Source organism: Saimiri boliviensis, chromosome 19 (assembly GCF_048565385.1).
Source record: "Saimiri boliviensis isolate mSaiBol1 chromosome 19, mSaiBol1.pri, whole genome shotgun sequence".
Taxonomy (NCBI): domain Eukaryota; kingdom Metazoa; phylum Chordata; class Mammalia; order Primates; family Cebidae; genus Saimiri; species Saimiri boliviensis.
In genome coordinates, this window is record NC_133467.1 from 33,537,070 (window position 1) to 33,549,439 (window position 12,370).

The following is a 12,370-nucleotide window of genomic DNA, read 5'->3' on the forward strand; positions in this document are numbered from 1 at the left end:
AGCACACTTCCTGCCTGCAAAAGCTCCCTGTGAAAATCTGGGATCCTTTGTGGTATGGTTCCAGGAATCTGAAGTTCCCCAGCAGTCTTCTTGAATGTGATCAAAGCCCCTCACTAAAAATGCAAATAAGACTTTTTAGAACATAAACTATATTCTGAACTGAAATTATTATATGATAGTGAAACCAAAGAATTCTAAATATAGGTTTCTCTGCCCTAGAAAATATTAGGCTGCTTCTTGTCCAGATTCTTCCCTCACTGACTTCCAACGAGCTTCTATTCTTGAGTTTCTTGCATTACTGGGGATGTAAATGTTCCTTACATTTCCACATTAAAAATCCTATGTTAACATAAGCTATGTGCACAGCTCTTCAGGAGACACACTCAGTGATCTTTAAGGCAAGGGACACAGGTGACCAGGGCAGAAAATGGGGAGCAGGATGACATGGAATGGAAACGGCCACCTATCAACCAAACTCCTCCATTCTCAAAGCTGTTCTTTGATCCCATGCAATTAAGTGCAATAACCCAAGGAAAGCTGCTTCTAGTGAGCTTTGAATATTTTTGGTGATGACCTCCTACAAGCCAAACTGTTTAGAGAGACCTGGGGTTTAGCAAAAGCATGCTAAGGGGTGATGAGATGAATGTTCTAGACTTGGCTCTGAAGATAACTAGCTGTGTGACATTGGCCAAGTGCCTTTCCCATACTGACCTCAATTTCCACACCAGACTAGATGAAAAAGTGGGAAAATCAGACTAGATGAAAATCATATCATCCCCTGTCCTAGAATTCTATGATTTTGGCAGACAGGGAATATGGATTATGCAGATTTACAGGTTCCTAGAAGGAGATGTACAAAAGTAAATGTGGGTTGTCCCTGCTTTTGGAATATATCCTGGAGAAACAGGAGACCATACAATGGTATGCAATCCCCATACTAGTCATTTAAAGCAAAATATACATTGATGCTTTTATTCCCCTTGGCAAGATGCCTGGGTATCATAGGAATAGAGACAGAGCCACATAAGCAGGTTGATCTGGGCATGCTAACCTAGGATCCAGCATCTCACAAGGTAGCCAGTGCAGCCATCTCATCGGCATCCAAGAGAGGATGACTTCAGATTTTCCTATTTGGTAAGTGCCAAGACCAACTTGGTCATGGAGACCCCAACTCAGGTGGTGCTGAAGGAATTAAGAAACAGACACAGAGATAGAGGCAAAAGGTGGGATGACAGGGGACCACAGCATTCCCAGTTGAGAGCCTCAAATAGCGTTTGACCCACACATTTATTGACAGCAAGCAAGTGATAATCATCATTTAACTAAAAGCATTCTTCTCAGGGAACAAAGCATTCTTTACTAGTGGCAAGAAACAGGCTCCAGTCTGTTTATCTACTGCAGCTAGAACATGTCGTTAAGGCATGGGTCACTCATTCTAACGTTTGTGGTTCAGAAGCCCCCGAGCAAGAATGGGTTAGGTCTTTCTTTCCCTTGCTCCAGTAAACCAACAACCTCTAGCAATGTGTGTCACTGCCATCACAAGGATGTTACAGTGCTATAGATATCCTGTTTATGGCCAGTATCTTTAAGGCCTGTTTATGCCAGGCTTAGGGCCTGCTCCCAACAGGTAAGCCCATTCTTCTTCCCCCACAAGCAGCACCAACCTCAACCCATTTTCCTGAGATTTGCAGGGACTCTTGCCACACAGTTTATACACCTATCCCTTAGAGCTGACATACAGGTATGTAGCACTGACCGAGGGCTGCTACGTCTCTCCTTGCAACACAGCAAGCCAACACATCATACCTCCCACATTCTGTACTTCCGATTTCATGATTTTCTGCTCATCCTCACTCCTTTGTTTCTATAATTCCCTATGATAAATGCATGTTATTTCTGCTGCTGCTGTTATCACAGCTAAAGAGCTTCTTGTGCAGCTTGAATAAATTGTGTCCAAGTCCTGAAACTAGGACACAGGTCATAGGGACCAGAAACTGCCAGAAAAGGAAATATTATTTCTTATTGTCATCATGACCAATGTCATCATCAACACTCACTGAGCCTTCATCAGGCTCCAGACTCTGTGGTTAGTGCTTAATATCCAATATCTCATTTAATCATTAAGATAAACCTGTGAGGATAAATTTTAAGCCATTTTATCCCCTATTTCAGAAAAGAAACAGATTTAGAGAAGTGAAGTAACTAGCTTGCAGATGCACAGCTAGCAAGGGTAAAGCCAGGTTGAAGCATGGTCCTCTTTAACTCTTAATATTAGTCTGAGACATTATGACATTTCCTCATCCATTGTGGCCACTTTTTAACACAACCTTTTAGTTTCTAATAATTTGTTATTCTGAAAGAACACATGAATCTTCATGATGAAAAAGATCAAACAATACAAAAGAGCCAATACTGAAAAGCAAAGGTCCCTTTCTACCTGTTCATAATCAATTCATATGCACATACTCTCTAGACATAACCATTGTTAACTGCTTCATGTGTATGCTTCTAGGAATACTCTATAAACCTAAAGGCATTTAATTTTCACAAAGCTGGAATAATATTATACCTATAGTTATGCCAGTTGCATTTTTTTAACTGAAATATATATCTCGACTTTTAAGAAACACATCTTGGATAGCGTTCGTATTTCATTACCCAATCCAGTAGGCTGTCTCTAATTTTTAGCTCTTATTAAAATGCTACAGTAGAAATTCTTGTACAAATATATTGGCATATTTTACGCCAGCATCCCTAAAGGAGATGGCTCTAGAAGTAGGACTTGAACTCCTGGGTTCAAGTGATTCTCCTGCCTCAGACTGCCAAATCGTTGGGATTACATGTTTGGGCCACTGCACCTGGCCCACTACAAGTATATTTGGGTCAGAGTTTATGGGCACTTTAAATTTTGTAGCTATTGACAAATCATTCAAGGAAGTTCATTAAATTTGTATTACCACCTAGGGCGAATGTCGATGCCTGTTTATCCACAAGCTCATCAGTATGATTAGTCCATGTAAGCTTTGCCAACCCGAAAAACAGAGAAAAGAATAGTATTGTATAGTTGTCTTTAGATGTAGTTCATTAATTAGTAATGAAGATGATAATCTTTTTATATATTTATTGTCTATTTGAAGTTTTCAGTGATTTATATCTTTTTACAGTTTTCTATTGGATTTTTTGTACACTGAAAACTATTAGTAGGTGAAATTAATTAGCTTTATCATCTGTATTTTAATCTACTTTCCGAGATTGAGATATGACTTTTTACATTTGTTGATAATACCTTTTGTTTCTTACAAATATGTTAGAAGCGGAAACTGCTATTGACGTTTTGTTCTCCCTAGTTCTGGTGTCTCGCCCGGTCCTCACCTTCAGGGTTCCCAAGCCCCAGGCTGTGGTGGGGGACCTGCTGGAGCTTCATTGTGAGGTCCTGAGAGGCTCTCCCCCGATCCTGTACTGGTTTTATTATGAGGATGTCACCCTGGGGAATAGCTCGGCTCCCTCTGGAGGAGGAGCCTCCTTCAACCTCTCTCTGACTGCAGAACACTCTGGAAACTACTCCTGTGAGGCCGACAATGGCCTAGGGGCCCGGCGCAGTGAGGCGGTGACACTTTATATCACAGGTAAGTTTCCCATGCCTGGGCCACAAACAGAGACCCAAGGACCCTCTGATAACCCTCACGGTGCTTGACCAGAACGGCACTCCTCAGGGACAAGTAACACAGCTGGCGGCTCTCTACATTGCTACTTCCTGAAGTGCTTCTGGAATGATGATGCAGGGGCCTGGAGCACAGGGTGGCAAGAGGCAAAGAGCACCACTGACTTTAGAGCTCCTCACCTGGCTGCCTCTTCTCTTGCCAGCCACCACCCACCCTGACCCTCGACCCTTGCCTCAGGCCAGAGACAACTTCCTCACAAAGGCGGGAGCCACCTTCTGTGCCACATGGGCCCCTGCTTAGCTGCTGGGACCCTGCTCACCTAGGTTCACCCTCAGGCCCAGGCAGCAGCTACCGGGGGTGGGCAGTTTGAGACCATAGCCTCTCCTCTGGCTCATGTGTGGGGTCTCCCCACAGGGTTAACCGGAAACAGAAGTGGCTCTGTTGCCACAGGCGTCACCGGGGGCCTGCTCAGCATGGCAGGCCTTGCTGCTGGGGCACTGCTGCTCTACTGCTGGCTCTCGAGAAAAGCAGGTGGGTAACTCTGGGTACACCTTGACTTGAGTTCATGCCCTTCCCAGCAGCGCTCCCTCGGGCCTCACGCTGCCTTTGCGGCCATCCCCAGGCTCACAAGAGTTCCTCCCTTCTGTCCCTCAATCCTCTGCCTTTCCCGCTGGGTTCTCCAGAATTGCTTTTACCAAATACGGTTTCCAGAACAGACCTATAAGGTGGAAAATCTTGATGAGATGTAGTTTATCTATCATCATAAACTGCAGTGTCTTCCTCTGGAAGCTTACAAGACCCCCAAGGAATGGGAAGAGGAGGAGAAAAACTCTGAGAAACAGAAAATAGGCACCAGATAGGATCCAGTAGTTTTCTGATATTTTAAATATACACTCTTTTTACAGCTGATCAAGTCTGTTTTCTTGCCTGTGGCTACCAATCATTATCTTTAAAACCTCCAGGTTAAAGGATAACAGATGTGGACTCCCATTTCACATCATAACATACCCCTCTGGCAGGGTCAGTAGCTTTTGCCCAGTCTGCTGCCTCCCTGGGGCATAACAAAGAAGGATTCAACCTTCAGTGACAGCAACTCCTGGCAGTTTCTAAGTGACCCTTCTCTGATCTGTGCCCCTCTGAGGGTCTCCTCTTCCTCAGTCTAATACTCCTCTGCTTTCCTTTACAGACAGAAAGCCTGCCTCTGACCCCTCCAGGTAAGACCTGAGCTGCATTCCTTTGCGATTAATGAAATGTCCACAGAGTGGAAAAATTGAATTGAATCTGGTGATTACCAAGAGAGCAGAGAGCACAGTTTCTGCCAGGTGCTGCTGAGATGGGCTGTGCCCACTTCCTGTTGTACCTCCCCGGAGATATCTCGAGGCAATTCCCAACACCTTTGCACCCACCCCCTTAGCTGTATAGGCTGTTTGCTCATCAAGTGTGAATTGCTTTTTCATTTATTAACCCACATCCCTGGACCATTCTTGGCTTGGTTGTCTGAGTGACCACTATGACCACCAAGTCGTTCCTTATCTTGAGATGACTTTAGATCAGTCAACCTGGAAATCTCTGGAGATGCTGATCTCATCAGCACCTCTTGTGATAACAACTGGTTATCACAAGATGGAGCCACACAACTTGACCACCCAGAGAGGTCAATCTGCCAGCAGGACATAGTCCCTACGAAGAAGGGGTCACCATCTTGTATCCCAAAGGTTGACTTTAGGAGACACACAAAGGCTCGCCGCTATCCCTGGGCAAGCCCACGATAGCAGCATGCAAACCATGCAGAGCGCCTCGGAGCCATCTGATCACTGAGCATGCAGGCTTTGGCGCCAGCTTTGAGCCTTGGCTCATCCCCTTTCTGGTTACATGATATTCATAAGTCCCTTCCTGGAGCCTCTGTTTCTTTCAACTACAAAATGAGGATGAAATAGAACATCATGTTGTTATAAGCATCAGCACAATGCCTGTTACATACTAGATGAGCATAAAGCCTGGAAACATAGATAATATGATTATGATTCATGATAAAATGCCAATGGGCCATTTGTTGTGTACTCCTCCATGCTTCCAGGCTTGGCAGCCACCTTGCAGTAAAAAATCACTTCCTAGGAGTAATCCTTAGAGCTACTTTGTCAGGATTCCTAAGAAACATCCACATTTCCCTGTCTCACAGGAGTCCTTCAGACTCAGACTCCCAGCAGCCCACCTACCGCAATGTACCAGCCTGGGCAGAGCTGCAACCAGTGTACAGCAATGGTGAGGCCCAAGGACCCCACATCTGGCAGAAGCCAGAGGGCTGGTGTGGGAAAGGGGTGGGGCAGGAGATGGGGAGGGACTGTGCTAGGCCTGCAGGGCTCTAGTCATTCCAGAAAAGAGACTCTTGCTGGGGGAGGAGGAAGTATCTCTAACAAGAGGCAAGAACCTCAGCAGCCTCTGAAACTTCAATTTCTTTCTAAGTAAATCCTAGAAGAGAAGACGTGGTTTACTCAGAAGTACGGAGCATCCAAAAGAAAAAGAAAAAGAAACATGCCGGTAAGACCCAAGGAAGTCTTTGTTCTGGCCAACCCTCAACTTAGATAGTGTAGCTCCATTTCCAGCCCCTCAGCAGCTCTGAACCAGCCAGGCATAAAGCCGCCCCTCCCACTGGGTCATGGGGCTTCTTAATTTGCGCCTAAGCCACTTCAGGCGAATCCAAGCCTCCCCTGCACTCTCCTTTCTCCATTCTCTGCAGAGGCCTCAGTATAACCTGAGTAACAAAAGCATCCTTTGGGGCATTCCCTTAATCTCTCAGAGCTTCAGTATCTCTATCCATAAACTGTGACTACTTTCCTACTGCCTAGTCAGTTCCGGCTCCTCTAACAGAGTACCATAGACTAGGTGACTTAAAGAACAAATATCTATTTCTCACAGTTCTGGAGGCTGGAAGTCCAAGATGAAGGTGCCAGTACGGTCAGGTTCTTCATGAGCGCCCTATTCCCAGTTTCCAGACAGGTGACTCCTTGCTGAATCCCCCATACAGCAGAGAGAGAGGGAGAGATCGTCACTCGTGTCTCATCATCATGATCATCATGATGTAACTGTCACCCTAGGCTCCACTTCCAAATGCCATCACATTGGGGATTAGGTCTTTAACCCATGAATTTGGAGAGCAACACAAACATTTAGTCCACAGTACTTACCTACCTGTACTAGTTTCTGATTGCTGCTGTGTCAAATTACCATAAATTCGGTGGGATGAAGCAACACAAATGTATCGTCTTACAGCTCTGCGGGTCCGAAGTCTGACATGGGTCTCACAGGGGGTTGGCAGGGCTGTTTTCATCCCTGGAGGCTCCCGGGGTGAAAGTGTTCTTGCCTTTTCAGCTTCTAGATCTCACCCACTTTCCTGGGCTGGAGCTCCCTTCCTCTCTCCCCAAAGCCAGCCAAGTAGCCAGGTCACATTTCCCTAACCATTCTTCCATAGTCAGGTCTCCCTCTGACCTCAGCTGAGAAAAGTCCTTGAAGGTTTTCTCAAGGTGAGTATATTGGGCCCACCTGGATAACCCAGACTAATCTCCCGATCTCAGGGTCTGAAATCCTCATCGCATCTGAAAGAGCCTATTTTCCATTTTTAGGGTAATATATTCACAGGTTCCAGTGATTAGGGTGTGACATCTTTGAGGGCACATTATCACAGCGACGCTGTTTCCCAGGGTTACTGTGAGGACAAAATGAGAAAATCCGTGTGGAAATGCTGTTGAAACTGCAGAGGGTGGAGCAGCTGTGGTGAGGATTACATGCTTGGAGGTCTGGCTGTGTCATCAGCCCTCACTCACAGTCAGTGGTTTGAAATGAGGGAATCCCAGCCTGGCTGCCTCCTTACTAGGAGCAGGAAAGAGAAGCAAAGTCCTTTGGGGCAGGCTTTTCTTTCTACCTCTGCTTCATTAAAAGTGCTGCGTGATTTTAGCCAGTGAGCTTCCCTCTCTGGTTTTCCAATTTTTCTCATATAAAGTCAAGTGAATTATTTGTGCCTCATTCTTGGTTCTATAGCACCCCTCTGAGACATGTGAACTTATTCACTCTTAAAAGCCCCTTTGAGGTAGACGCTGTTACTACCCACCTTTTACAGATGAGGAAACCAAAGAAGAGATACCTTAAATGACTTGCCTGAAATCATACAGACAATCACCAAGCAGTCTGTCTCCAGAGTCCAAACCCTGGACCAAACTCTGCTTTTCTCAGTGCAATTCCAGGGAGTCCTGATGCTCATTCCAAGCCACTCCAAGGCTCATTCCCCAAAAGGGGAGAGCTGTGTCTGGAGAATGTCATACTTTCCTCCAGTTTGATGATAATATAACAATAATTTCTAATATCTATCATGTGTTGAACAGTTCTTATTATGTGCCAGGTACAGTTCTATAAGTGCAATAAGTAAATACACCATATTTGTATGGATAGCTCTTAGAACTGTACCTGTAGCACATATATAGAACTATGGCACGCATACATATGATAATAGAGAGAAAATGTATTGAATATAGCAATCAGGACTGCACCTGACACATCAAAACTGCTCAGCACATGATAGATGATAGAAATAGTATATGCACAGACAAATGAGCACACACATACGTGTAAACTCGTATAGCTTCACCAAAACTATACAGGCAGATGATATTTATTCCCATCATACAGATGAGGCAACCAAGGCAGGAGATGTTGAGTGACGTCCCCTAGCTGCAGAGGTGGCAAGGCAGGCTGCAGGCTCAGTCTTAGGCGGTCTAGACCCGCATGGAGCGTGCTAAAATTTGCACCCGCCACGCCGCCTCTCCAGAAGACATAACACCAATTATGCTCAAAGAACTAACAAAAGACAAACGTCTTTCTCTGGAGCGCCCCTAAGCAGCTCCGAGTGGGCCACGAAGTGTGAAGGGGTGTTGAAGAGAGGGTCTTAGGAATGGCACGGGAGAGGGTGGGCACCAAGCGACAGCAGCGATGGACTCACCGCACGGAGGGAGAGCGGGCGTCCAGGAGCCTCAGGGCTGGCCTGACGGCGCCGGTGCAGCGGGAGAGCTCCACGCCAATCTTCCACAGCTGACCACGTTCCTCTTTCCACAGCGGCCTCTGACCCCGGGCAGCTCAGGAACAAGGTGAGTCTCCCCCTCCGCCTGGCCTCCCCCACCCCCAGGCCCGCCCTGGTCCTCACGCGGGTGCTCTTGTCTCCTAGGGTTCCCCCGTCATCTACTCCGAAGTGAAGGTGGCGTCAATCCCGGCCGCCAGGTCCCCGCTCTGCGTTTCCTCAGCTCCTCACGGATGAGCCCACATGTCTCCCCAGCTGCTGTCTCAGCCTCTGCACCCCAAAGTTCCCCTTGTGGGAGAAGCAGCATTGAAGCGGGAAGATTTAGGCTGCCCCCCAGGCCACAACCACTGGCCTTCGTTTCCATGTGCTCATGCTCAGTCTGACCGGAACGCAGGGCCCCGCCCACTCCCGTCTATTCCTGGTTACAGCCCTGCCTGGCGGGTTGTTTCATCCAATGGCGAGGCACTCCCATCCCAGGGTGCAGCCCGTTTCCATTTCCCGGCTTCCTTAGCGGGCTTCAGCTGTGGTTGCTCCCATCACACCCCGACAGAGGGGGTCTTAATGCACAAACGGAGAGCGGGCCTTCAGGAGCCGCGGGGCTGGCCTAAACTCCGACACAGAATTCCTGCGCTTGGTGGATGCATTTCTCAATTGCCATCAGGCTGGCGGAGCTACTGCAGTGTGCAGTCAAACGAGACAGCACACATCCCGTGCGCACAGGACTTGTGATGGATCTCCCCACGTGGGCTGTATTTTACGCTCCTCCACCTGTCTCAAAGTCTGAGGTCAGCATTTGACACCAGAATAAGGTCTCTCCTGCTCATGTGCCAATTTCTACCTGCCCAAGTAAGTGGCTTTCATACACCAGGTCACAGGTACCTCCCATGCTAACGGAAGCAACCTAGCAAGTCAAGGCCAGGAGGACCGGGGTGCAGATAGAACACATATTGGAACATAGGAGGTGCTCAATGACTGTTTGGCTGAATGAATGAATGAATGAATGAGGAAGGAAACTATTGGAACATAGGAGGTAGTCAATGGCTATTTGACTGAATGAATGAGGAAGAAAACTGCGGGTAATCAAAATGGCATAAAATCCAGTGTGCTCTCTAGGAAGTCCACGATGTATCCTGGCTTCTCTTTATAAGAGATAATATAAGAAAAGGAGCTTGAGTGAGGAAAACTGTTTAGCAAGAGGAAGGGCTTCCCACACTTTCATGTGCTTGTGGATCGCCTGAGGATCCTGTGAAAATACAGATACTAGGCCGGGCGCGGTGGCTCAAGCCTGTAATCCCAGCACTTTGGGAGGCCAAGGCGGGTGAATCACGAGGTCAAGAGATCGAGACCATCCTGGTCAACATGGTGAAACCCCCTCTCTATTAAAAATACAAAAAATTAGCTGGGCATGGTGGCGCGTGCCTGTAATCCCAGCTACTTAGGAGGCTGAGGCAGGAGAATTGCCTGAACCCAGGAGGCGGAGGTTGCGGTGAGCCGAGATCGCGCCATTGCACTCCAGCCTGGGTAACAAGAGCGAAACTCCGTCTCAAAAAAAAAAAGAAAATACAGATACTGATTCAGTGGGTCTGGGTGGAGCCTGAGACTGTGATTCTAACATGCTCCCAGGGGATGCTGATGCTGCTGATCCGTGGAGAGGCTGACCTGTTTCATGTCTCCTAATTTCACCTCAGCTAGCCAACCTTACTGTCTTTCCCCTTTTCCCGTCTCCCCTGATTAATACTGCCTGCTCAGCTGAGAGCTAGCCATAAGAATAACTACCACTTATTAAAGAATTAATGTGTCAGACCGTATGCTAGGCTTTTTGCATAAATCATCTGATAGGCACAACAGGCCTATGCAACACGTATCTATTATTGTCCCTGTTCCTGGAACCCAGCTGGGTCCGGCTGTGTTATCTCAAGGCCCAATAATGAGAAGCAGATAAAGTAGGAAAAAGGGAATGTATTGCTTTAACCGGATACAGTGAGAAGGCGAGAGATAATCCTACCAGACCAACTCAAAGTGTTCCAATTTTCTTAGTGCTTATATAGGTTGGGGTTATGTGCCTATGTGCAGTATAGCATTCGCCTAGATCTATTGGTAACTAATTTTGTTTCAACTAGAAGGTCAGAGGCAAAATTAAAAAAAAAAAATAGAAATCTGATTAAGAGGACCCCAGTACCTTCAAGGCCTGTCTCCTATGGTATTAGAGTGATTATTTCCATCTTCTCTCCTTTACAGCTCATAGACTCTCTAATGAATCTATTCAAACAGTTGCCTCTGTTTCCTTGACTCGTCTTAGATTTCATTGACCAGAGCCAGGTCCTGGCACTAGGAATGTAAAACTGTTCCTTTTATTTTGGCTTGCTCCAGGTTAGGGAGAAGCCCATGCAAAGCTCCTATTGACCTTGTGTTTCATTTCCAGCTTTGGTGTCTGGGCCCCGATTTTCCTAGGTTTAACTATTTGCTCATGTTAAGGCAGCATGGTGGACATTTGTCTGTTGTAGCTGGGTGCTATGCAGGCCCGTCTGTGTGATTGTCAGGGAGAATTGGCCTGCCGCATTCCTATTTTACAGATGAGGGAAGTGAGACTTAAAGGAATTAGTTTAGCCTAAGGCCACACAATAGTAAGTCAGAGCTAGAACTGTGTATCCCCAGAGTCCAAGCTTAATTAATTCACCAAATGTCCTCAGTGGATATCATGGGCCACTGAGTCCTATTTGGGCAGAGACATTTGTGAAGCAGGAAAACATTACATGAGACTTGGGGCCGGAAGGCCTGGTTCCTGTACAGGCCACTACCCGTTGCTGTTAAGCTCTCTCAGCTCTGGTTACCTGGTCTGTAAAACTGGGAAAGAACTAACAGCTGCTTGGATTACATCTGGAAGGAGATAAGGTTTGCGTAAACACCATGCAGGTGTTCATGGAAGCACCTGTGTTTGTTACAAAGTTTGCATTGCTTTCTGTTTGCCTTCGTTGGTTTCTCTCCCATCATTACAGTGGAGCAGCTGCTGAATTGCAAAAGCATACTCCAGGAGAAAATGATGGAAAAGAATCTGGTCTTCTTTTTAATGTGAAGGGAGTGGGAGGTATGGGAATACAGACATTCAGCATGTCAGGGATTATATAACTTCATAAAATCTTTCTGATTTGAATGTCCTGTAGTCATTTTCCAGAGAAATAAAAGCAAAGGGGTGATGTCCCCAGAGACGCTCTTCCAGGTCACTTATTGACGAAAGAACATGTTTGCTTACAAGCAGGCTTTGAATAAATATGAATTTCCTGGGTGGGACCCAGCATATCCTGCAGCTCTCAATTTCCTGGCATCAGGCAGTTAAAGATGAAGAACTATGATGAAAAGAGATGAAATGAGAGTGTTCAGGCTGCCGGGTGCCTCAGGGTCGTTCCTCCATGCCCAGCCTCAGCCTCCCTTCCCGCCTCTCCACCATGGCTCTCTCCATCTTTTGTCTTTGCCCCACACCTCTGAATGTCACATCTACCTGTGTCTTTAAGTGGAGCACCACAGAACAAACCCAATGGATAGGTCTGGTGCAGAGCCGGCCTTGTGCCTACACCTGGTGACTTGGGGAGAGTTGGGAGAAGACATGGGAGAGTAAGACTGAGAGGCAGGTGCCCCTCACTGGCCT

At 46.7% G+C, this 12,370-nt stretch overlaps 1 protein-coding gene across 3 annotated transcripts in view; it reads left to right on the forward strand.

Annotated features, from left to right (window-relative positions):
- FCRL5 (Fc receptor like 5) overlaps positions 1-9,144 on the forward strand; it is a 33,594-nt gene extending 24,450 nt beyond the window's left edge. For all 3 annotated transcript variants that reach the window (XM_039460079.2, XM_074389891.1, XM_074389890.1), the window contains 7 exons: positions 3,348-3,626; positions 4,077-4,193; positions 4,849-4,876; positions 5,842-5,924; positions 6,126-6,200; positions 8,766-8,797; positions 8,875-9,144. In XM_039460079.2, the coding sequence (XP_039316013.2) occupies positions 3,348-3,626; positions 4,077-4,193; positions 4,849-4,876; positions 5,842-5,924; positions 6,126-6,200; positions 8,766-8,797; positions 8,875-8,964 (704 nt within the window). In that variant the 3' untranslated portion in view covers positions 8,965-9,144. The remainder of the gene's footprint in view (positions 1-3,347; positions 3,627-4,076; positions 4,194-4,848; positions 4,877-5,841; positions 5,925-6,125; positions 6,201-8,765; positions 8,798-8,874) is intronic.
- The last annotated feature ends 3,226 nt before the right edge of the window (positions 9,145-12,370 follow it).